Raw genomic sequence first — 26,698 nt, forward strand, 5'->3', positions numbered from 1 at the left:
ACGACGAAAGTGCATTAGGGGCGAATTGAAAACGGATTAATGGAACACGGAAAGAATTAAAAGGGGGTAGGGCATGAAATTGGTGGTGAATTGCATGTTTTGCTTGCTAAGCTCTGTGGCTGTTGAATAATAAATTTATTGAAATCATTGAAATTACTACGAGTAATCGTTGTGATAATCGATTAATTTTTGATCGATTACTTCCCAACGATTAATCGATTCAATAATCAACAAGAATGGAGAGTAATCGATTAGTTACTAATCAACTAATCGGGATTTTTTGACAACGCTTAGATTAATTTTGAATCGATTACTACTCAACGATGAATCGATTCAATAATCGTCGTTGGTTCATCTAAGGTTGAATTCCACTTGCTGCCGTTCTGTCAATCCGTGGTCGCGTTGAATTTGCTTTAGTGATAGTGGAGTGCATTTGTTCTGGTTACCACCGTAGTGAGTCCGAGATCGCTAAATATTTCGTCGTTTGCCGAAGAGATGCAGTTCTTTGTACTGCCGAAGCTCATCGTGTAACTGCCTACGGCAAGCTTCTGTCACAACGTGGAATCTCCCAGATTCGACGCTTCTTGCGGATCCCAGGTTCTTCGAGACAGCATCGATTGACCTTATTATCGGAGAAGAATATGACATGAAACTGCTGAAGGCGGAAAGGCGCAAAGTGACTGATGATTGTCGTTTTTCTGAAGTTCCTGTTGGTGCACCGTACTCCGTAGTTCACGTGTGTTCAACAGCGGAGATTCACGAACAGCTTTCAAAGCTCTAGGAAGTGGAAGCTTTGTCAATCAGCCAGTACGTTTTTGGTCGAAGAGTCAGCCTGCGAGGAATATTCTTCGACAAAACAACATTCATGAACGAAGATGTGAGGTATGTTGTCACGCTTCCGAAGAAAGAAGATGTAGTCCAGCAGTTAGACGAGTCGCGATCTACAGCAGTCAAGCGCTTCATGGGGATGGAGCGGAAGTTTCCAATGAATCCGGAGTTGAAGATGCAATACGCGTAGTTTATGAGTGAATATCTGGCCATGGGCCACATGCGAGAGATTTCCGAGAAAGAAACGAGTCCGTCGTCGTATTACTTGCCTCATCATGCTGTTATGAAGCCGGACAGCACAACGACAAAGTTGCGAGTCGTTTTCGATGCGTCATGCCGGACATCTAGCGGCATTTCCCTGAACGATGCTCTGATGATGGGACCTGTAGTTCAGAACATGATTGTGGACATCGCGCTCCGCTTCCGGACACACCGATTTGCTCTTGTAGGAGACGTCGCCAAAATGTATCGCATGATACTGCTGAATCCAGATGATCAGCAGCTACAGAGGATCGTTTGGAGAGATAGTGCTGCGGAACCGATCCGAACATTCGCTCTCGCTACGATTACGCATGGTACGGTAGCAGCTCCATACTTAGCAACGAAATGTCTTCAGCGTCTGTCAGATGAAGGCCAAGATGCGTATCCCAGAGCTGCCAAGATCACCAGGAAGGACTTCTATGTAGATGACATGCTGTCTGGTGTGGACGACATCGAAGAAGAAAAGTTGCTCATAGGCCAGTACTGCTGCAATCTGCGGAATTCTCCTTACGAAAGTGGAATTCAATGCAATTCATGCGGTGCCGGAGGGATTAAGAGACGAACGGACGATCTTGGATTTGGATTCGTCATACGCTGCCGTGAAAACTTTAGGTTTGACCTGGGAGCCCGGCACCGACTGCTTCCGTTTCAGTTCCCCAAGCTGGGATGAGTCTGCAGTAATAATGAAGCGATGTGTTCTATCAGATGCCTCTCGACTACTCGATCCAATAGGGCCCACGGTCACCGTCCAGGCGAAAATTTTCCTACAAGAGCTGTGGAAACAAGACTGCGGGTGGGATGGAGCGGAAGTTTCCAATGAATCCGGAGTTGAAGATGCAATACGCGGAGTTTATGAGTGAATATCTGGCCATGGGCCACATGCGAGAGATTTCCGAGAAAGAAACGAGTCCGTCGTCGTATTACTTGCCTCATCATGCTGTTATGAAGCCGGACAGCACAACGACAAAGTTGCGAGTCGTTTTCGATGCGTCATGCCGGACATCTAGCGGCATTTCCCTGAACGATGCTCTGATGATGGGACCTGTAGTTCAGGACATGATTGTGGACATCGCGCTCCGCTTCCGGACACACCGATTTGCTCTTGTAGGAGACGTCGCCAAAATGTATCGCATGATACTGCTGAATCCAGATGATCAGCAGCTACAGAGGATCGTTTGGAGAGATAGTGCTGCGGAACCGATCCGAACATTCGCTCTCGCTACGATTACGTATGGTACGGTAGCAGCTCCATACTTAGCAACGAAATGTCTTCAGCGTCTGTCAGATGAAGGCCAAGATGCGTATCCCAGAGCTGCCAAGATCACCAGGAAGGACTTCTATGTAGATGACATGCTGTCTGGTGTGGACGACATCGAAGAAGAAAAGTTGCTCATAGGCCAGTACTGCTGCAATCTGCGGGATTCTCCTTACGAAAGTGGAATTCAATGCAATTCATGCGGTGCCGGAGGGATTAAGAGACGAACGGACGATCTTGGATTTGGATTCGTCATACGCTGCCGTGAAAACTTTAGGTTTGACCTGGGAGCCCGGCACCGACTGCTTCCGTTTCAGTTCCCCAAGCTGGGATGAGTCTGCAGTAATAATGAAGCGATGTGTTCTATCAGATGCCTCTCGACTACTCGATCCAATAGGGCCCACGGTCACCGTCCAGGCGAAAATTTTCCTACAAGAGCTGTGGAAACAAGACTGCGGGTGGGACGATCCATTGTACCCACAATTACAAGAGCAGCGACGTGAGTACCGGTGGAATTTTGTAGGTCTGGTAGACATCGCTGTTCCCACGGTGGGTGGGAACTAGTTACAACAACGAATTGGTGGAGCTCCATGGCTTCTGCGACGCTTCAATTAAGGCTTACGGTGCCTGCATCAATATCCGCACGGTTGAAGCAGACGGAAGCGTTCAAGTACACCTGCTGACCTCCAAATCTCGTGTAGCTCCGCTCGAGAATTTGAAGAAAAATAAGAAGTCTCTATCCATTCCTTGACTAGAGCTGTCATCAGCACTGCTTCTCACACACCTGTACGAGAAAGTCGTCAAAAATATTTACGTAGACCAAAAGTGTTATTTTTGGACCGATTCCACTATCGTAGTATGTTGGCTGTCATCGTCGCCATCCAGATGGAGGCAGTTCGTAGCAGATCGCGTCTCCGAAATCCAGCACGTTACGAAAGGGAGTGACTGGAACCACGTTGCTGGAGGAGACAACCCTGGGGACATCATTTCCCGTGGCATATCGCCGACACAACTGCAGTATGAATCACGCTGGTTCCATGGATCGAATTGGCTGATATTGGATCGGCAATACTGGCCTGATTCCAAGCAGATCGAAGAAAGCAGCATCGACAAGATGGATTTGGAAGAACAGATTGTCGTCGCTGTCCTTTGAACCATTTCACCAAGCGAGATATTCGGCCTTCGCTCGTCACTAGTAGATCTAATACGATTGACATTTCACATCCGTCGATTTAAATAGAATGCGTCGCCTGCAAATTGGTCTAACAGAAAGGCTACATCACTTCCCAAGAGTTTGACGATGCTCTCAAAGGGCTGATGAAACAATCGCAGAGAGAAGGTTTCCAACAGGAATTAGCAGACATCACCAGACACGGCCAGGTGCAAGACTGTTCCAGAATCTCTGGATTGAATCCGCAACTTGTCGACGGTATATTGTGCGTTGGCGGCCGGTTGAGTAATGCAGCCGTACCAGATAGTCGGAAGCATCCGTACATCCTCGATCACCGTCATGCCCTCACAAAACTCATCGTTGTTCATTACCATCGGAAGTACTTTCATGCAGGTCAGCAGCAGATGGTATCGGCAGTTCGAGAGCAATTCTGGCCCACGAGCGTCAGGAACCTCGCAAGACAAGTGGTCCACGAATGTGTCCAATGTTTTCGTGCGAAACCTAAAATCCAAGATCAACTTATGGCTGATTTACATCCGACAAGAGTTCGGCCATGTTTTCCCTTCCAAAGGGTCGGAGTAGACTACTGTGGCCCATTCTACGTGTCCTACCCGCAACGTCGAGCATGGCCGATAAGGTGTTTCATGGCAGTATATGTATGCCTAGTTACCAAAGCTGTACACTTAGGACTAGCAGCGTATCTGACCACACAGGCGTTCCTGGGAACTCTGCATCGTTTTTCATCTCGTCGTGGGAAGCCGTCGCACCTAATGTGTGATAATGCGACTAACTTCGTTGGCGCCAGGCGGAAGCTGAATGAACTTGCGCAGCTATTAGCTGGTCAACAATTCAATCAGGAAGTACTACGGCAGACTGCCGAAGATAGACTCGAGTTCCAGTTCATACCAGCTCGTTCGCCCAACCTCGGTGAACTGTGGGAATCAGCGGTAAAATCGTTCAAGAGCCTGTTCAAGCATTGGCACTCGCGCTTTGCAGTATGACAAGATGCAGACATTCTTGACAAAGGCAGAAGCGATCTTAAATTCGAGGCCGCTGACACCGATCAGTAATGATCCGGACGATTTCGAGGCCCTCACACCAGGACATTTCTTGATCCAGCGGCCTCTGTTTGCTATTCCGGAGCCCGACCTAGCTGGCATACCGGAGAATAGGCTTTCGGCTTGGGAAATGGAAACAAAATTTACCCAGCAATTGAGCATGAGCATGAGCATTATGACCGCACAATTCGTAGTTGCTACTCCGTGATTGACTGAACTTGCGAAATTGTACAGAGAACACAATGAATGGGGCTTGGGATTAGCTACCCATTCTCAATGTACACGTTTCGGGAGCTCAAATATTTAAAGTCAATAACGGCGCCGGCCACGTCCTTACGGTCATATAGGAATGGAAGGATTGTTAGTCTGACTCTCGTTGCTTTTAGAGACCGAGTATACCTCTGCATCTCCACGATTGTCTTGGGATAGGATATCGTCTTAGTTACAAAGGATAATTTATCTGGATTCACTTTGGTAAGCGATACGATCTATGGGATGGGAAATGACACTAATACGAGTTAAAAGATAAAAAAACATGCACGCCCGGTGGCATATGAAAGCTAAGGAGATTCGCGTTTTGGACGACCGCACGGAAGCGCAGCACTCTGTACTCACTTGTTCGATGGCTACAGCAAACTATTGAAGAACTCGCTTTTTTTCGACCGCGCGCGACATGCGCATGAGCCACCGAACACAAGATACTTTATTTCTTTCCCGACGACTAAAACACGCACTGCACTACTTGTTCGATAGCTACTCTTATTACCGACCGCGCAATGCAGAACAAATATTTCGGCCGATCGCGTCATCGTTCTGCAGTCCGAAACAAGAGAAATCTCGCACTGAACTGATTTTTATTACCGGCCGCGCAATGCAGAACAAATATTTCGGCCGATCGCGTCATCGTTCTGCAGTCCGAAACAAGAGAAATCACGTACTGAACTAATTTTTATTACCGGCCGCGAAATGCAGAACAAATATTTCGGCCGATCGCGTCATCGTTCTGTAGTCCGAAACAAAAGAAAACACGCACTGAACTGATTTTTATTACCGGCCGCGAAATGCAGAACAAATATTTCGGCCGATCGCGTCATCGTTCTGCAGTCCGAAACAAGAGAAATCACGCACTGAACTGATTTTTATTACCGACCGCGCAATGCAGAACAAATATTTCGGCCGATCGCGTCATCGTTCTGCAGTCCGAAACAAGAGAAATCACGCACTGAACTCAGGAAACAAAATTTACCCAGCAATTGTGGTAAAAATGGTCCAAGCAAAACCTTTCCAATTTCCACAATAGGAAGAAATGGACACGACAAAGGAACAACATTGCAGTTGGCACCATTGTTGTTCTTAACCCTTAAAGGCGCAAGGCGATTTTTTTTAGAAATAGTCGAAATTATTTTTAACGTAAATAACCATTGAAATCATTAACATTAAACGTATTTTCGGTTTGTTGTTTCAAAACAACATTGCGCATTTAAGGGGCAAGGAGGAAAATCTGCCACCGTTAAAGTGGCAACTGGCACGGGTGGTAGAAGTTCAGCCAGGGTCCGACGGGAACATACGAGTTGTAAACGTTCGAACCTAAGTTGCAGTTACCAGCGAGCGATCTCCAAGATCTGTGTGCTGCCAATCAGAAACAATGATTCGTTATCCGATGGGGAGAACTAGGACTCACGATGGCAAGAACTAGGACTCCCGAGAAGCACCCGCACACCCAGTAAGTTATGTATTTCTTCTTTTTTCAAAAAGTGACCGTTTCATTTCTCTCCAGACATGCTTACACGAGATTTGGCCTTGCCAAAACTGCCAACAACAAACCAGAATCAGTTGTCTTGAGTCCAAAAATTGCTCGAAAATGAAATGAGGTAATATGTGTCGTGTCCTTGGTGGTAGTTGCATGTGCATCCAGTCCAGTCTATTTTAGTCCATGTCCAACCACGGGGGACATAAAAAAAACACCCCCCCACTCCCAGAGACAAAATTCTTAGAAAAATTTTTTTGGGAGAAAAAAATGTTCAGAAACCCCCCCCCCCCCCAGACCAATTTTCTGGCTACGCCACTGAGTCCAGCAGTTCGGCAGTTCGAATCACGTTTGGTATTTCGAGGTACACTTCAATGGAAGCGAACGGAGGCAGAAATGCGCAATCCTGCTTCACTGGATTTATGCTGTGATAATCCGCTGGGTGGCCAAACCAATACCTATACAGATCGTCTTGGCACATTGAATTCGGCATCCTTCACAATGATCATCGTAGCCATCGAATTTGACCAGAGCTAGGGGGCAACGAAAAACTACCAGTGCAGCGAGAGAGAGAGGGATCAACGCACACTGGTTCAGAAGCCCCCAAAACGTGCGTTTTTTAGTTTTCGACCTGAAAACTACATTTTAGAGTCATGATGTCTTCAGAACAGTTGAAGGATATTTCTTGGGGTTTCTTTTGATAAGTAAATATCAATGATCTATCTACCTTAAAGAGCGGTATGAAATTAAAAAAATTACGCAGATAAACAAAAGCAGTGGTTGTCCTCTGCAATGTTATAAAGCATGTGAATTGGAACATCTTTTTTGAAGACACCATGTTGGACAAACGGTTTTGTAACGAATTAGAGCACGTTTTGTATGAATGACCCCCAAAAATAGCTTAAAACCGAATCTTTCAGATGGTGGCTGTTTGGCTTGCCGCCTCTTGCCGCTTTTCATGGTGCGTTGATGTGAAAATTGACTGTTTTTCCTAGAGATTCCTTAATAACTTTGACAGGTTTCAAGATAGATCAAAGTAGTCTTCTAGACAAACATGTTTTTTGTCATTATGCACAACTTTCTAGAATAAACCATAATGCTAGAATAATTTTCAAAAAAGTTATGCTCAAAATATGATTTTTGGGGGTCATTCATACAAAACGTACTCTAATTCGTTACAAAACCGTTTGTGCAATATGGTGTCTTCAGAAAAGATGTTCCAATTCACATGCTTTATAACATTGCAGAGGACAACCACTGCTTTTGTTTATCTGCATATTTTTTTATTTCATACCGGTGGATAGATCATTTATATTATCTTATCAAAAGAAAGCCCAAGAAATATCCTTCAACTCTTCTGAAGACAACATGACTCTAAAATGTAGTTTTTCGGTCGAAAACTAAAAAACGCACGTTTTGGGGGCTTCTAAACCAGTGTGCAACGGCGCCGTTTGGGCGTCCAACGGAGGCCTTAGGGCCTCCACTCAGGCAAGTTGTTTTTATTTTCAGTATTATAGTTTAAAAAAGCACCCTCTCCTTCGATTCAGAGATCACCAACGTCATACATGGCACGGAGCCGTGGTCGAAGCCAACAATGTCAAGTCAATCGTCACAAAAGCCGTCCAACACCGTCCATCAATTAGGTTTTGCAGCGTCTGTATCTAACCTCAAACTGATGACAGATTAGTAGTACTTCTTAGTAGGACTCGGGGGCAGCCAACCAATCACGAACTCGAACCTAGTCGGAGTCCACGTCGGAGTCAGTGGAAAGTACTACTGAACTGTCAAAAAAGTTCATTTGACGAGGACCGAATTCATTCGTGATGTCATGCTGCAGAACCTAATAGTCCAATCAGTCATCATCGTATTGTCTATTCGGATTAAATTTATAACGCTAAACAACGCATCAATTAGTTTGACAGATAAAACTTCGGAAGAAAGTTCGGTTCGGAAGTCCGGACTTCCGAATTCTAAGTTGGTGCTACGCCGACAATATCATTTTTCAGTCGTGTCCAGGCGAATTCTGAATTCGTATAACGTAAAACATCGAGTTGTCCCAGGAAATATTGTCTAAGTTTACAGTCCACAAAGTCATCAAAAGTCCATCAAAGTCATCGTTATCCGTAGTCCGTAGTCCGTAGAAGTTGGGCCAGTCTGAAGCAGACAGAAACTGAGTGATCGAACATGTTCCACACTATCCGTAATACTAGTCTTCCTCTTTTCTCTGCACCAGACATTTGGTCTGTTTCATTTTGCACGGAGAGCGTTATGTAGGTATGAATCACTTGTGCTACGATCGCTTCCCGATCGTTGGTCAGCTGTTCATGTATATATGTAAAGTAAGTTCAGAATAAACAACCGTTGCGAGAGAAGAACTAATTTATCTCGCCTCTCGTGTTGTCAATAAAATAGCACGTTTTCTATGTTCGCGCAATAAAGTGTTTTTATGTTCAATAAGCCATTTTATGAGAGAGATTCGAACAGCTGATCGAAATTTTGAGTGGACGGCTCGGTCTTTGTTTTGGTAAATTTGCATGTAAACCATCATCATTTCGTCATCATCATCATCATTTCATTTCATTTTCGCAAATGAAATGTAAATATTAGTGTTTGGTCTCCTGTCATATGAGCTTTCTATAAAATGGCTTATACGTCGCGAGTTTTAGAAATTGAAAGGTGTCCGAAAGAACCCGTCTAAATGACGCGCGAACATATTCGAAATCGAGAGTATATCCGTAGATCAGGGGCCTCATTGCGCATCTCCTTTCGACAGCTCTTTCGTATGACAGCTTGCATGGTTTACCACGAAGTAGTCGCGCAGCCAAAAGCTATGACGATTTCCGTCGTCACTTCTTCATAGTTGATTGCACGTCATTTTAATTAAAAAACCAGATTAATCCACCTACAGTGAGATTTTGACCCTTCCTTAATTATAAGAAAATATTTTCAGGCACCAGTATTTTAAACGAGATAAAACTACTCAACTTCCCACGGCGATTGAACGAGGAAAATGATCAATTAATTGCCTACTGAAAGGCGGATTTCATGGGTTGAGTTAAATACAACAAAACAAATGATAATGCACTGTACGTCAAGCTGCCTATCTATCAGGCTATCGTCGGATTAAATAGCTATTGTTACATGGCTAGTAACTATCGTAACGCTGGTATCATGTATACTCGTAAATTCCAAAGACCTATATTTTGAGTATTCCAGAACTAAATAAATCGGTCATTGATCTGAATGAAACTCAATAGCGTTCAATAATAACATGTATTTTGCCTTATGGATGCCTAATTTTGTAAAACTAATCTTGTTAAGAAAATTATTTTGAGCTTTTTAGTGGAATGTCTTCACTTGTCATAAGCCGAGTTTGTACAATCCCATTGAATTCCACCACTTAATTGTATCTTGACAGATACGTATTTCGACCTAACACTGAAGACGGCCTTACTGTTAAAGTCGAATTAATTCTCCAAATGAGACAGACCCTTAGGGTCTGTCTCATTTGGAGAATTAAACTTAAAAGTGACTGTTCGAAAATTAAAAATCACCCCGTTATAAGAATGGCTGGTGCCACCCAGCAATTCCAATAGGACATCGATGGAAAATGATTCGATATCTGTCAAAAGTAATCTTGCTCTGCGAGCAGGGTTATTTGATAATTATTGAAATGTCACTTTTAAGTTTAATTTCAGTTTAATTATCCAATTGAGACAGACCCTTAATAACTTAAAAATAAGTGAGATTTATATGGTAGTAAATTTCAGAATTTGCACACATACATGCATATAAGTGGTCTATTAGTGTCTCAAAACATGCTCACATTTGCTATCTAGCTTCCACTGAAGACATTTTTGAAATCCCTTCAAATTTTTACGTTTTTGCTTTTCTGAGAAGATTTTTGGGTACATGCTTCTATCTGTTCCTCAATTAAGATCAATTGTTTCGTTGAAACAAATCAGAATAATAAGCATATTTTCATATGAAACCATTTGTTATAATTATATTTTCAATATTAAAGTGAATTTGTTTCAAATCCATGCATTTTATTTCATAATTTAAGTGATTTACTGATTGGTTGAAACGTAACACGCCTGCGTAACGCATACAAAGTGAAATTATAGACACTTCCGAAGGAAGGGTCAAAACGTAATAGCGTCTCAAATAAACAAATAGTAGGAACTTTGGTATTATAAATGTATCGATAACATGTATAACGCCTTCATACGTTACTTAAAATTCATTATTACAAAGGATTAATAAAAATCTTCACATGGCAGCTGCCGCTTGAAGAAAAACCCGGTGTTAAACCGCATATTTCGGGCAAATTAACTGTGGGAAAGTTCACTTTATAAAGAGCGATAGCACGACGAACTTGCAAGCTCCAGCATTATACTGGGAATTGTTAAGTTATGTCATGCAATTGTTGCATGCAAAATGTTTGCTCTACAGTATGATAAAATGTTGACGTATAATGCACAGCATGTTATCTATTGACACGATGTGCTTCAGTAAAGGTGTGGGCCAAAGTCCTCTAAGTCTGTAGTAGTCGGCAAAATAATGTAAATAATGCCACCCACAGTGGGCGGGCGGAGTGAAACGTCACGTCTGTTATAAAAATTGTACTGAGTATGCCAGACGTGACGTCACATTCGGTCGCCTTCGGCCATCTTCGGCAACCCAGCTGAGAGTTTCTCTCTCAAAAGAGCGAATTTTCGTTGAACAAATACTACTTGAGGGTTTGGGCCACACCTGCAGTAAAGCACATCGCTATTGACATTTTAGCATTTTAGTGTTAATGTCGAGAAGTTAAGATTGACATGAGTCATTGATTAGTTTAGAACTTTGCCGAAAGGTGGTGGTATACATGAAATAATTATTTAAGACTTATTCAAGATATTCTGATGTATGGAATTTTCTCCTTAGCCGTGCAGTAAGACGCGCGACTACAAAGCAAGACCATACTGAGGGTGGCTGGGTTCGATTCCCGGCGCCGGTCTAGGCAATTTTCGGATTGGAATTGTCTCGACTTCGCTGGGCATAGAAGTAGCATCGTGTTAGCCTCATGTTATACAAATGCAAAAATGGTAACCTGGCTTAGAAACCTCGCAGTTAATAACTGTGGACGTGTTTAATAAACAATAAGCTGCGAGGCGCCTCTGTCCCAGTGTGGGGATGTAACGCCAATAAGAAGAAGAAGAAGAAATATTTCTATTGCACAAATTTGAAATTTGTAAAAAATGTGTCTTTAGCAAAGTTCATCTGATGCGAATGGACTGTAGGAATTTAACAATTAGGCGGCGTTAGTGTGCTTGCAATATTCTTGCATGTGTGAAATACTGCTCCAGCTCCTTCGTACCTACACCCAAGTTGTATTCGGCAAAATTGTTCAGGATGTCCAGGACTACAAAGCGGTGCTCAGTGTAATGAGAACTTCTTCCAAGAAGCTGCGCTGGTGAGCAGTTATATTTGAGTATATTGTTTCATGTGAGATCTGATGTATTTTGGTAAACTTCTAGCTGCCAAAAGGCCAGGAGCCTCATTTTAGTATGAAAATAATCCTTCATCGTTGTTAGGAAAACTGTCTAATACGTTGACGCTATCATGTTATTTATACTTCTCTCGATTTCAAAAAGTGGAAAAAAATATTGTTTCTAAGTTTTTGGTTGGAATTTGGATGAGTGAATATTTCATCTCAATCTAATAATTTTTGTTATTAATAATACTACTATCTGGCATCACGTTGTCGTGGAACGTGCATATTTTTATTTACGTCGCATATTCTACCGTCCCGAGAAAAAAATGAGAATAAGATGTTGATAGATATAATTGGAATATTGCGTATGCCGACGTGACTTGAGGTATGCCGGAAAAGCCATTGCTGTGACTGAAATGAGTGCTGCACCTAACTAATTTAAATTAAATAAAAGCTTTTTCAAACGGTGTTTAGCAAGAATAGATATTTTTTAAGGACACCCCATTGTAGTTTTACACGGCCAACAAAATTCAGGGAAAAGTTGCTCCTGTAGCGCTTATTTTCAAGATTTTTCAATCGAATTTGCTAGGGAACAGATCTCGGCGAGTTTTACCAAACGATACCAAAAATTAGGAGAATTGGATGAAAACTAAAAAAATGGCAGCTTTTTAAAGTGGCCTGGGGTCATTTATTGACCCCAGAGCACAGACAAAAGGTTAAAATTGTGAAAAATCATATGACTTTAAATTTCAAATAAGGTTTCCAGTTTGAATATAGGAGACCAATCTAGTGTCGCAAGCCATTATATGTTTAGATTTAGTATACCAGCGCAATTCTTACCTCTTCCTTCACTTGTGCTAGCTCCTCCTCCAGCTCGGAATTTTTTTCCAAAGAAAGTCTTAAGCGTTCTCTAACCTGCAATAAAGATATGCAATTTGTCGACCGTAAGTATTTGTTAATAAACTTGATGATACATTTTAAAATATAACTTTATCCATCTAGTAGTGTTACGGCTATTCCCGTAATTCATGCTAACTTACATTTGCTCAATGCTGATAAAAATAGTATTACTCTCAAAACTACTAGTAGTGCCGGTTTTGGCGGGAATTAAGAAAAAATTTCGTGGGAAAAAAGAGAAGGCAATACAATTTTAACTAGTCACTAACAACAATAGATGAAAGCTAGAGTGTTAGACAAGACATTATCGCCATCGTTTTATTGACGAAACATCTTTTGCGACAAGTAGAATAGGCAAGTACTTCGACACGGTCTATTGGCGTGAGGTTAAGAACGGATCAGCAATAAAGCCGGTACATAGAAATTAGTTTGTGTCGATGACCCTTAGAAAACTATGTCGCTTTAATTAAAATTAACTACATTTGATGTAAAAAATCTGTTTTGTAGGTACAACTAAAATAAATTCGATGAAGATACCGCTCGACATTTGACTTGTTAATACGCCTAAAGGTAGCCCCATACCTCGGGAATTTGGTCCGCGGATTTGTTCACCATGTATTTTTCATATGCAATGTTTTCGGGATTTGAGCGCGGAAAATCAAAATCCCGACCCCATTTAAAATGCACGGGGACCAAAATACGGCGGAAAAAATTCCAGAGGTGTAAAGTAGCCTTAATACCGCGCACATTCAGCAGACGACTCCAAATTATTGATTCAAAGTGAGCACCATTTTGGTTTATGGTACACCTCAGTTGTATTAAACAATATAATTCATTAGGATTATATTTTCATCTTTTCTGTATTCAAAATAATTCCCCTTTAAAATTATTTTTCAGGCTGTAACAATAGAGTAGAGTGGGGCAAGAGTGCGCGTGGGGTAAGAGTACGTTTTCGATTTTTTAAAGTAATAAAAAAGATAAACTAGCAGCACTGCATCAGTTTGACAGGTATTCTGGCCAACTATTAGCATGTGTAATTGTAAACGATTTGAATAAACAACAAGGGAGATATGGAGTTAGATAACTTTTTGGTCATTTTGCTGAAAATAATTGGATTTCCGCAACTAGTATTTCATTACCATATATACGTTCAATCAGGTTAACATTATACCATTTCGATAACCTATTGTATAGAGTACTTTATGGTACAGAACACCAATCCGGTTGGTTTTCCAAGAAGTCAAAACCATTACTTGAATAATTTTTGGGACTGTGGTGTTAAAAGTACGCAGGAACCGGTGGAGCAAAAGTACGCATATGAATTTTCAAGTTATGATGTCAAACCCGTATTTCCGGCCGAAATAAGACTTCTTCCGAAGCGTGAAGCTCCACAACTAAGAAAAACGGGACAGGATTCGAAAATATCACAAGTTTTTAGGATAAGTTGAAGTAATTCGGTGTTAGAAAGGACTTAGGACGAAAACACAATTTCATTTAAATGATAATTTCATTTAATCAAAAGAAACATTAATAAATTACGCAACGTTTAGCTGGGTGGGATTGTGAGTTGTGTGACGGTCCATATAATTTTTAGAGGATTCCTACAAGTAGTGTAAGATAGGGGGGTGGGGGGGGGGGGTTGGTAGGTGTGATGAAATAGCCAAAATTTACGTTACGTGATTGGTAGACTTTCTTTAAGGAAAATGCCTTTGAATACGCCACGCGAAACCTTATATATATTTTTACCTCTGTAGTTTTTTGTATATATAAAAAACAATGGTTTTTCGTATGAAAGTGCACATTTTTAGGACCCCCTCTCCCTTTAAGAGTAACGTAATCTTTAAACATTCCCTAATATATGCTCATTAAACATCAATTAAATGTTATTAACTCTTATTTGTGTTAATATATACTTAAAGAACATGATTGAATAAATGCGTACTCTTACCCCACCCGATGCACACTTTTACCCCACCGGTGGGGTAAGAGTGCGTTTTTCACTTGTCTTGCAATAAGGGTTCTACTAAAACGAATCTCAATCATTTCAATATGTTTTCCACTGGGTAACATAAAGGAAGAGTATATGAATCATCGACACTGATTTGATATGCGGAAGCTTGCTTCATAAGGGCCACATGATCGATTGAAAACTAAGTGCGTACTCTTGCCCCACTCTACTCTAATTGATCTTAAGGAAAACATCAAAATAACCATTATCTAGTAACATTCTTGCTTCAAGTAATATTATTGTGACATTCTAAAACCACTTTTCCTACACGTGGAATAGTTTGGTAAAAATAATGCTGAAACTTTCGATTAATTCAGCAATGTTAGCTTGTAATTTATATTTCAGTTTCGTTTCATATGAAAATAAATCGAATAATTATTTATAAATATTATAATAATTATATCATAAATATGATCAATTTCAATATTATATTCAACTTTTATGACTTGATGAACATGAAATATACGATTTCCTTTACCCACTTGCCCCACATTTTTTTCGGCTGAAATAAGGAAAAAATCAGCAAAAAGAAAAACTGCCTACATTTATTATTATATTTTTCATTACAAATATCTTTAATATCTTTTTAATTATAAAACTTAAAAGCTTAAATTATGAAATATATTAACATCTCTAATAATTCTTTCATATGGTTTTCATAAATCTAATTATAAAATATGTGAGTAGTTAAAAACAATTTTCCCCTTGGGAATCATAAAAAGAACTTAAGATTTTTAAATATATTAATTGTGGCGCCGAATCATAAGAAGTTTTTATGACGTTCTTAAGTTTTTTTTTTGCTGCGTGGGTTCATATAGTGGGTAAACTAAAATGTTCTATCGGGGGATCTAGAACAAATTTTTTTTTCACTATTTTTGGTGCAAACTCCATAGAAATCTCAAATGATAGTCGATTAAACCCCCACCCCAAATTGTATGGAAAAAAGAACCCCAATGGAACATTTTAAAAATGCACCTACGTGAAAGAGGAAATACTTTCGTGTAGTGAGTTTTAGAGATACTGATTTTTTGAAAATAAGCCTTTTCGGACCAACACACCGTGCATACCACTAACCAAGCCATCCAACGTTATTAGGATTTTTTGCGCGGTATTTGTAATAGACTTATGAATGTGCGCGGTATTAGGCGTATTAACAAGTCAAGTGTCGAACTCTATTTTATTATAATTAAAGTACAAAACATATTTTCCCTTCAAAGTATTTAATATTGATTGCAGCGACATGGTTCTTAAAGGTGAAAGGTGATTCGCAAATTAAACTTTATGTAGCGATTTCATGGTTGATACGTTCAACCCTTCCCCACTCACGACTTTTTCCAAAGTCAATTGGAAAGAATTAGAGTGATTTGGCATAGCTAAAAATAGTGGAAAACTAAAAAAAAGTTTTTGATTGTAAATCAATAGTTAATTGATTGTTTTCAATAGTTTTACTATTTGTACTCATAATTTATTTTATTTGCAGTCTAATGGAACCATAACCATTATTGAAACAATTAGATAAAGGTTAGAAGGTGAAAAATTTGATGGTGGTCTACAGACGATTGTACCCCGTTTGGCATAAAGTCATTTGGTATAATGCCGTTTGGCATAATGTCGTTTTGCATAAAGTTATTTGGCATAATGGTCGTTTGGCATAACGGCTGTTTGGCATAAGATCATTTGGCATAATTGTTATTTGACCTGTGTAATTGATAAGTAAGATTTGTTGAGCCGCTCAGTTACATGTGGGCAGCAGGGACTATGTCCAAGAGCTTGACGATCCCTCCCCAGACCATCTGCGAGTTGTGGGGCTTGCCTAGGATGTGGTGGGGTTTGACAGTGGGCCCTGTTAAACCTGCATAAAAAGCTGCATGTATCCGCAAGTAGGCCCCACCAAAGCGACCGTGTGCCTCTCAAAGCGCACAAGCCCAAGTCCTGGTGTTAGGTGGGACGCTAAACAGCCCTGACACGACGGCCCTCCGACGAGACAAGAGGTTTGCGCAGGCCCAATAAGCCGAAAACCAATAATTACGAACAATATAAGAGATAATGCGACTCGATATAATCGGCAAAGACCTAGGCGACGAATAGAGGATCACGATTGGAAGCTTGTGAACGGCCTTGAGACCCTTCATCACCCGCCGTATGAAAGTCACGAGATCCTTTGATGAGGTCTCAGTGAGGAGTATTTAGTTTTCTTTCCTGCACAAACATTTGAGCATAATCATATTCATATATATGCGCAAACTCAAGGGGGTGAATGAGATGCAAAGCCTCATAATTTTCTTCATGTAAATTATGTCCATTTTTTTCGAGCCTAATGCTCCTTGTCTGAAACAAGTGTTGCATTTGTGCTGGGAGTGCGTTATAGTTGCCGTGGGGGCAACCATACGCAAACTCCATGAGTCGGGATTTTTATTCGTTTCAATTTAATTCTTCTGTCTCCGCTGTTGCGGGGCATAGAACAAACCACCACTGAAGCGTACACTCGATCCTATCTACAGTCTGAATTTCTGAAGCGAAGGGAAGCGAAAATGGACCTAATTTACATGAAGAAAATTATGAGGCTTTGCACTTGGAACATGGGACTGCAAGTCACTATGTTTCGCAGGTTGCGACAGGATGATGTACGATGAATTACATCCCCGCGACTTCGACGTCGTGGCGCTGCAGGAGATTTGCTGGACAGGACAGAAAGTGTGGAAAAGCGGGCATCGAGCGGCCACCTTCTACCAAAGCTGTGGCACCTCCAACGAGCTGGGAACCGGCTTCATAGTGCTGAGTAAGATGCGCCATCGTGTGATTAGGTGGCTGCCAATCAACGCAAGGATGTGCAAGCTAAGGATTAAAGGCCGTTTCTTCAACTATAGCATCATCAACGTGCACTTCCCACACGAAGGGAGACCCGACGACGAAAAAGAAGCGTTCTACGCACAGCTGGAATAGATATACGATGGATGCCCACTGCGGGACGTCAAAATCGTCATGGTGACATGAACGCTCAGGTAGGAAGGGAGGAAATGTATAGACCGGTCATCGGACCTGATAGTCTGCATACCGTACCGAACGACAACGGCCAACGATGCATTAACTTCGCAGCCTCCCGCGGAATGGTAGTCCGAAGCACCTTTTTTCCCCGCAAAAATATCCACAAGGCCTCATGGAGATCACCTAACCAAGAAACGGAAAACCAAATCGACCACGTTCTAATGGACGGTAAATTCTTCTCCGACATCACGAACGTCCGTACTTACCGCAGTGCGAATATTGAATCCGACCACTACCTCGTTGCAGTATGCCTGCGCTCAAAACTCTCAACGGTGTACAACACGCGTCGAACTCGGACGCCGCGGCTTAACATTGGGCGGCTACAAGACGGTAGACTAGCCCAAGAATACGCGCAGCAGCTGGAAGTGGCACTTCCAACGGAAGTGCAGCTAGGCGCAGCGTCTTTTGAAGATGGCTGGAGAGATATTCGATCCAGCATTGGTAGCACCGCAACCACTGCACTTGGCACGGTGCCCCCGGATCAGAGAAACGACTGGTATAACGGCGAATGTGAGCAGTTAGTGTAAGAGAAGAATGCAGCATGGGTGAGGATTGCTGCAACACCGCATGAGGGCGAACAAGGCACGATATAAACGGGCGCGGAACAGACAAAACTCGATTTTCCGGAGGAAAAAGCTCCAGCTGGAAGATCGAGACCGTGAAGAGACGGAGCAACTGTACTGCGCTAATAACACACGAAAGTTCTATGAGAAGTTAAACCGTTCACGTAAGGCCTCGTGCCACAGCCTGATATGTGTAAGGATATAAACGGGAACCTTCTTACGAACGAGCGTGAGGTGATCCAAAGGTGGCGGCAGCACTACGAAGAACACCTGAATGGCGATGTGGCGACGAAGATGGCGGTGATGGTGATGGTAACCCGGTGAAAATGGTTCTCGACAACGATCCGACGGGCACAAGAAGGCGAGGTGCGCAGCGGGCAAGGTGGATCGATCAGGTGGAAGATGACTTGCAGACCCTCCGTACACTGCGTGGTTGGCGACGTGTAGCCGTGGATCGAGCCGAATGGGGAATACTCTTATATTCCGCACAGGCCACTTCGGCCTTAAGCCCCAAACGCAATACAACGGAACGGCGACGGAAACGGCAAATTTGACAGAAAATATATGGGCTAACTGTCAAATTTTCCGTTTCCGTCGCCGTTCCGTTGTATTGCGTTTGGGGCTTTAGTCTGAATAAATAATAATAATCAGTTACATGGTTTCCTTCATATGGACAATACATGATAATTGGGAACGGAATTGTACCAATGTAAATAAATACTAAGGTATGGAAACCCGAGCAAAGGCAGCTAACTGAAATGATATCAAACTGATAACACGATTAGTTATCCTTATTATCATTTTGATATTTAGTTATCAATCATGTGATTAACTGATAACTGAATAATAACAAATTTTATTATCAATACACATTTTCTTCTAAATTTCGCGTCGTTCAGAAATGGGGCTAAGCATTCTACCCTTGCCAACATACTACTTCTGTTAAATGTAGCCAGCCTATGCTATGAATATTGTGACAAGAACTGTTTCCAAACACTGAACTGAAATTTTCGTCTAAGCAGAGAGTGATTTTCCCCGTTACCCTCGATATCTATTGATTTGTTTATTACTCTGTCAACAAAGGAATTTACACAAGAGTTGAAATTTTCTTATTTGTTTTATGCTATGCTTATTAACTTTACTTTCATTTCAGGTATCGTTGAATAATGAAATATGTATCTGAGAACCAATTAAGCGTTGTAGTTTATTCAGTACTTAAAATGGCCTTGCAGCTCCCGGAACATATGATCCAAGGGCATGTGCTCATTCAGGAACGGTGAATAATCTTGACTAACCGCCAAGCTAACCGCAACATAATTCATCTTGGGATCCACAGTGCTTATATAATTGAGAAACGGAAATTTTAACTGGAAATGTCGGATAATCAAGAAATTGCAACGATCTGGTCTGTTGTGGAGAAACAATCATGCTCGCACTTTAGTCGATCTAGCAATGGGCTCAACTATTGACAGTTTAAACCTAGGTTTGGACGCAAAAGACAAACCAGAGCTAGATCATCTGCAGCCAAACCTTCAATAGTCGATGTTGAAAGGACGGTCGACGCATGGGAATATTGATATGTGAAATAGAAAATCCTTTGGAAGGTGTTTTGTCACAGTAACCCAAAAAATATGTTTTAACTAGTCGACCCGGCAAACGTGGCAGACATTGTAGGTTAAAATGCACGTTGTGGACTCGGTACCCATACGAATCCTAATTTTAGTTTTCCACAATTTACTCAACCTTACTCGTGATTTTCGCATGAGCAAATATCATATAAACCCGCCGGAAACGATAAAAACATATCTTGACTAGCGAGAGGATTCACTTATGGTCGGATTAAGGAAGAGGGGGGAGGGGGGCTTTGAGTCATGGCCCCGGGCCCTCACATAACCGTATGTACCAAAATCAACCTTTTTCGTACATTTAGGGGCTCCCGAAAACTGTCGACCCCGACCCTGGATTCGCCAAATGGCAATTTTTTTCATGGATTAATTCTTGCTGGGATCAGCAGTGTTGCTGTTTATATATGCATATGAAAACATGAAACGTTTCACTGCGAATTACAAGGTTGTGGTTTAGTTAGAATAAAACTAGAACCGAAATCGATCTACAGCATGGCGCTGCTAGTAACCTAATGATTGACAATTAGAGAGAAAAACTAACCTAAGCCAATTATTTGGCCTATTATGTATAAACCTATTATACTGGAAAAATCAATAAAATCAATAAAAGTACGATAAACCGTATTTATTCTAATTGATTGCTGGTTCGCTATTTTGAATTAAATTCGGTTATCATTTTTGTTATATTGACTGGTAATTCAACCAAAATGATAACAATTCTAGTTATCAATATAACTGGATAATAAAGTTTGTTATTAATAAGTTAGGCTGTTCTCAACTCTGTACAGCTGACTGTTATTTACATAAAATGGTCATATGGCATCATGATTTGATTATAAATAGTTTTCAGTAAATGCAAGATTGTAGAAAGCGTATTGCTCTTCTCTTCTGCTCCTCAAGAAAGCGTAATTGGGTGAGACCACGCCGTGCAATCACTCGATTCGAGTTCGAATCCCAGTGAATGGCAACATTTTTTTCAATGCGTAATGAAGTCGGCAAAGAAGATTCAACTATTTTGGTCGATAAAACAGTGATGGCTGATAACTAAATAATAACTAAATTAGTTATTTGAGTAAATAACATGTATAACAAAATGTGTTATCAATTTGGTATCAGTGATAACTTAATTTGTTTTCATGTAGTTATTTTACGAATAAAATTCTGGTATCATTTTTGTTATGTTGGCTGTTAAGTCAGCCAAAATGATAACAAGTTCAGTTATCAATATGTCCGATAACCGGATAACAGAATTTGTTATCAATTAGTTATTTATTTTTGCTCGGGAATCCATATATAGTGTGCGTGCCTTGTACGTCACCATTTGTTGTTTACATTTTTCTCATCCACTAATACACTTGCATTTGGTCTTCTTCCTCACCTTCTATTTATTCTCATTGGAATTGTACGGCGTGACACGTTAAGGATAAAGAAGCTTCCTGTCAAAATGGGACCATTTGAAATGTTGACGCACCTACTAGCAAGATAAATCAGTATTAAATTAAATAATTTTTTTTTTATTATCTTTATTAATAAGGTTTTCTGCCCTTGACCGGTTCACCTCATTTAAATTAAATTGACATTGGTGGCTTGTTTTGTCTTTCATGTAAGGGCAAGCAAGAAAACTTGCCCATTTATCCCTTTTATGAGCAAACGGTTTCTTAGAAAGGATCATACGTAGTATAAATACTTTCAGTCGTCAATGTTGGTCTTGCAACATTGTATTTTTAATAACCAGCAGTGCTGCAATGTTTATTTCATCGGCCTAAACATCCGCCGTTAATATAAACATGCGCAAGCACAAATTAAGTAGGTCACCCACGACGCTGACCATACAATGTATAACTCGGCATTCTCTATGGGTCTCACACCCAAAACGGAATTAATAAAATTCAATCATAAACCAACCGTCAAGTGTGCGCGTACTTCTTTTCCGAAACTCCGCGCGGCTGACCGAAGACCAAGGAAAATCTACACATATTTCCCCTTGCATTGAACCGAGCGTACCAAATTCTTGAATTGTAAGAAAGAGTCATATTCTCTTTGGCTTTTGCTGGGCAAATGCCTCCTTTAAAAGAAGGTTTAATTATTTCCTTTCCTTTAAGCCGAGAAAATACCTGAATTGAAGGAAGAAATCATATCGTCTCTTGCCGTCTGCCGGGAAAATGCACCATTTCAAAGAAGGGGAATATCTTCCCGTGTTCTAAACCAAGCAAATGCCTGAATTGAAAGAAGGAACCATTTCGACTCTATGACATTACCTGTATATCCATTACCCCAAAGGTCACTACCACGAACGCCATTACCCGAATGAATGTCATCCCCCTTTACCCCAAGTGGGACACTACCGCGAATGAGTCCTTGCAAACGCAATTATTTAAAGGGGATGTTATCTCTGTTCGCCTTATACCGGGCAAATACATTCATCTAAACAAGGCATTATCATCTCTGTACACATTAAACCGACAAATGCGTTTATTAAAAGAAGGTATTACCAACTCTGTTCGCCTTATATCCAGCAAATATGTTCATGTCACGTTGTTCGTATGCCGGAAGAACGTCAAGCGAAGATAATATTTAGTAGAGAACCCGGAAGAGGCCGCAGGCTTCGTGGAAGGCCGCGTACACGATGGCTTTTTGCAGTTGAGGAGGACCTGAGGGCGCTCAATGTTCAGGGCGACTGGAAGCGATTGGCCCAGGATCGAGTCCAGTGGAGAAGGATACTCCATTCGGCGTAGGTTCATCGAAGAGCTGTAGCCCATCAAGTATCAAGTATCAAGTAAGTGTTCATCTAAAGAAGGCATTATCAACTCTGTTTGCCTTAAACCGGGCAAACGCATTTATTTGATGAAACCGTTATCAAATCTGTTCGTTTTGAATCGGGCGTATTTGCGTTCAATAAAAGAAGACATTATGAACTCTGTTCGCCTTAAACCGGGCCAACGCATTTATTTAAAGAAGGTGTTATTTTCTATGTTCGCAATATACCGGGCAAATGCGTTCATTAAAAGAAGGCATCATCAATTCTGTTCGCCTTATATCGGGCAAATGCGTTCATCTACAGAAGGCATTATCACCTGTGTTTGCCTTAAATCATTATACTCTGTTTGCCTTATATTGGACAAATGCTTTGGTTCATTAAAAGAATGCATTGTCATCTCCGTTCGTCTTAAACCGGACAAATGCGTTCATTTGAAAAAAGCATTACCTCCTCTGTCTGTCTTATATTGAACAAATGCATTCATCTAAAGAAGGCATTATCTTCTATGCTTACCTCATACTGGGCAAATGCGTTCATTTTAAGAAGGCATTACCTCCTGTGTTTGCCATAAACCGTTACCGTTCATTTAAAGAAGGTATTATTTCCACTGTACACCTATGTTAATAGAAAGAAGGTGTTATCTCCTCACTTACACCATTTCGTAGAATAGAACTTTTCCAGATAATAATGGCGTAGAATGATAATTTAAGTCAAAAATGTTTATTAAACATAAGCTTTATTGCGTTTATCTAAGTAACTCTAAGGGCCGATGCCCACGTAGCGTCTTTTCGACGCAGCGTGCACACAGCATTAAAATAACGCAGGTGTGCATCGGCGCGGTGACGCTGCGTTAACGTTTTTTTCTGATACACACCTGCATCTTTTTAACTCCGTGTGCACGCAGAGTTGAAAAGACGCTATGTGGGCATCGAGCCTAAGTAGTATATATTCTTTATTCTTTATTTGGAGCAGGGAAAAGCCCGCTTGAGTAGAGCAAAATCCCTTCCTCAAGCGGGCGCAAAACCTCCTTATACAGATTCGATTGACACCGCAAGTGAGCGGCAAGTGTGAAATGAATAGAAACTGATGATTAGCAGAGGGCCATATGAGAGAACAAGCATTGTTGAAATCGCTGTTATTCTGCCTAACTATTCATTTCAAACTTGCCGCTCGCTTGCGGTGTCAATCGAATCTGTATCTTCATTACTTTCATCTACTCCCTTTCGCTTTGAGTAGTATAATTATCACCGAAAAAAGCCAATAAATTAATTTCGACTTTTATTCTAAACAAATTCTTTTCAAAGATTATCATGAGCAAGCGCTTTGACTTTGACTTTATGCCAATTGAAAGAACTATGTCGTATTTTACCGTTTGCCGAGCAAATGCATCATCTGAATGAAGGAATCTCATCTACCCTTGCCTCCAACCGAGTAAATGCTTGAATTAAAAGAAGGCACCATATCATCATTTGCCTTCTCTGGACCTTCTGCCATCCGCTGAAAGAAGCGATCATATCTTTCCCCGCATTAAACCGAGCAAATGCCTGATTTGGAAGAAGGAAGCATATCGTATTTCGCCATCTGCCGGGCATATGTATTCTTTTAAAAATGGAACCATAATTAATATCTTCTCTGATGTAACTGTCGGGAAGATGCATCCTTTGAAAGAAGGAATCATATCCCTCTTTGTCTTAAACCGGGCAAATGCCTTAAAAAAATATCCCTTCGCCTTCGCCAAGAAAATGCATCCTTTGAAAGAAGGAGCTATATCTTCCCTTTCCCAGAACTTGAATATTGCATACATTGAGAATAGGAACCGTACATATTCTCCCTTGTGTTATGCCTAAAAAATACATTACTTGAAAAAAAGAAGCATATACTTTTTATACTTATGAACGACAAAGTATGCTTTTGAAGGGATTAATATATGTCATGCAGAAATAACTTCATTTGCTTTTTATTGCACTTACAATTTTGCTATTTGACTTTCCGTATATTGTAGTTTGTTTTAGTCAACGACGATCTTGCTGCTGACCCAGAGGTAAAAAGATTTTAAGTGAAATAGGCAGATAATAAAAAGTCTAGTTAAAGTACCTTCAATCAGTGATTTGATAGAATCTGAACTTTAATTCGAAAAAATCAATCTAGAACATCTCTTTTATAATGTTAAAGTGACAATCATTCAGAGGCGTCGCGTGGTCAATTCTTAAACCTGTGCACCGAGCGGTTTCGTTTTTCGGTTTTCAGTTGTTTGATATAGCTGTCAATGTATCAGCATTAAAATTACGAGTAAGCACGTCCCGGTGATACTTTTTTTTAATTATATTTGTTGTAGAAAAAAAGTTAAGCTTTCAATAATGTAAATTATGACGAGTTGATAATTGTTCGACGAGTTGATAATTGTTCGTGCTTCCCGTATCAAAGTTAAATATTTTGAGAAAAAAACCTGACCTGAAAAAGGGACCTGAAATGACACATCCAATATGAACGATCTATCTTCAACCGTGTTTCCCATATGTTTCGTCTATCTGCTTCTAAGATACATCTAATTTATTGAATTAAGCTCAAACTAAACTTAAAGTGAAAGTGGGTTTAATAGAAAAACAAACTAATCTGGGGAATCATAATGCTTTTCAATATGACATATAAGACAGCTATTCAATGAAACTATCTTTTAATTCTAATTTAAGTTATTTCGTAGAATGAGACAAGTCTTAAATTAATGAATAAAATTGGCGATAAAATTGAAATATATTAAGAATGATTAGACAGGTAATACACATTTGTTATTAGCATGTAATACATATCAGAAAAATGGGGTCTCTACAATGAAGCTTGTACAGATATGTTCCATTTTTATCAAAACGGGCCGTGAGTTTTAGTTGATAAAATCGGAACAGTGACAAAATCGGAATAAGCCTTTTGCCATACTGATTTGAGAACGTTAACTCCTAGTGTTCCGCTGTAAACACGTTCAAAGCAGGCGATTTATCTATGTCTTATGATCACATAAATATTTTTAGGCATATATCTCAGCTTAGGACAATTTTTTTGTAGACATATTTCTAGATCCATTCGAGGATATGTACTCCAGAATAGTTTGGACGGCCTAGAACTTTCGAAAAAGTATTTCAACGATTTTTCAGTTATATCAGAACGTTCAGTTATCAGAACGCTTCGTCCTGAAGTAATAAAGGGCAAACAAACCCGCATCTTATCACTTTTATTTCGATGAGGGGAAGTCGGTGAAAAGAATCCTCTCTTGTTAGTTACGGTCTTATTACCGTGCTTGAAATATTATAAATACAACATTTAACCAAAAACTATCCCAAGTTAGTTTTTTCAAAGGCTAAATTTAAAAAAAAAAAGAATGATTGAATTTTCTTGTTGATAAAAACGGAATAAATTTGTTGACGAAATCGGAACGTGACAAAATCGGAGCGTGATAAAATCGAAACGTGATAAAATCATAACATGTCTGTAATCTGAACGTTACTCAATTATTAATAATTATTAATTTAATTATTAAATTAATAATTAATAATTAATAATTATTAATAATTATTATTCTATTTTAGTTTATTTCTTAGATGAATCTTTTTTTCCGAAGGGCTGTTTTCATACCACGTGGACAGATGTCGAACATTTTTAGATGTGTACTTCCCTCCATCAGCGTACACATCTGATCATGCAATTTTTCATTAATTTGTGTTAACCATGGACATTTTTCCTACCCCTCTACCCGCTAAGTTGACCACATTGTATACGAATAGCTTTTGGATATTGGATTTGACGAAAAAAATCATCATAAGCCATAATCCCAATCAATATGAAATATTAAAACGCTTGTGATCCAATGTGCTTATTCTAAACCGGACTTTCGCCATGGAACGCTTTGAGAGAGCAGAAAATTTATTTAATCACCGCCTCTTTTCTTTTTCTATTTGGTTCCGATTGCGCGCTCTTCAACCAAACGCGCATGCGCTGTTTGAAGCGGTGTGGG

At 40.4% G+C, this 26,698-nt stretch overlaps 1 protein-coding gene across 3 annotated transcripts in view; it reads right to left on the minus strand.

Moving 5' to 3' along the window:
* Positions 1–26,698, minus strand: part of LOC134211781 (liprin-alpha-1) — a 166,786-nt gene that overhangs the window by 128,835 nt on the left and 11,253 nt on the right. For all 3 annotated transcript variants that reach the window (XM_062688998.1, XM_062689001.1, XM_062689000.1), the window contains one exon: positions 12,640–12,714. In XM_062688998.1, the coding sequence (XP_062544982.1) occupies positions 12,640–12,714 (75 nt within the window). The remainder of the gene's footprint in view (positions 1–12,639; positions 12,715–26,698) is intronic.

This window comes from Armigeres subalbatus, chromosome 2, assembly GCF_024139115.2.
Source record: "Armigeres subalbatus isolate Guangzhou_Male chromosome 2, GZ_Asu_2, whole genome shotgun sequence".
NCBI lineage: Eukaryota > Metazoa > Arthropoda > Insecta > Diptera > Culicidae > Armigeres > Armigeres subalbatus.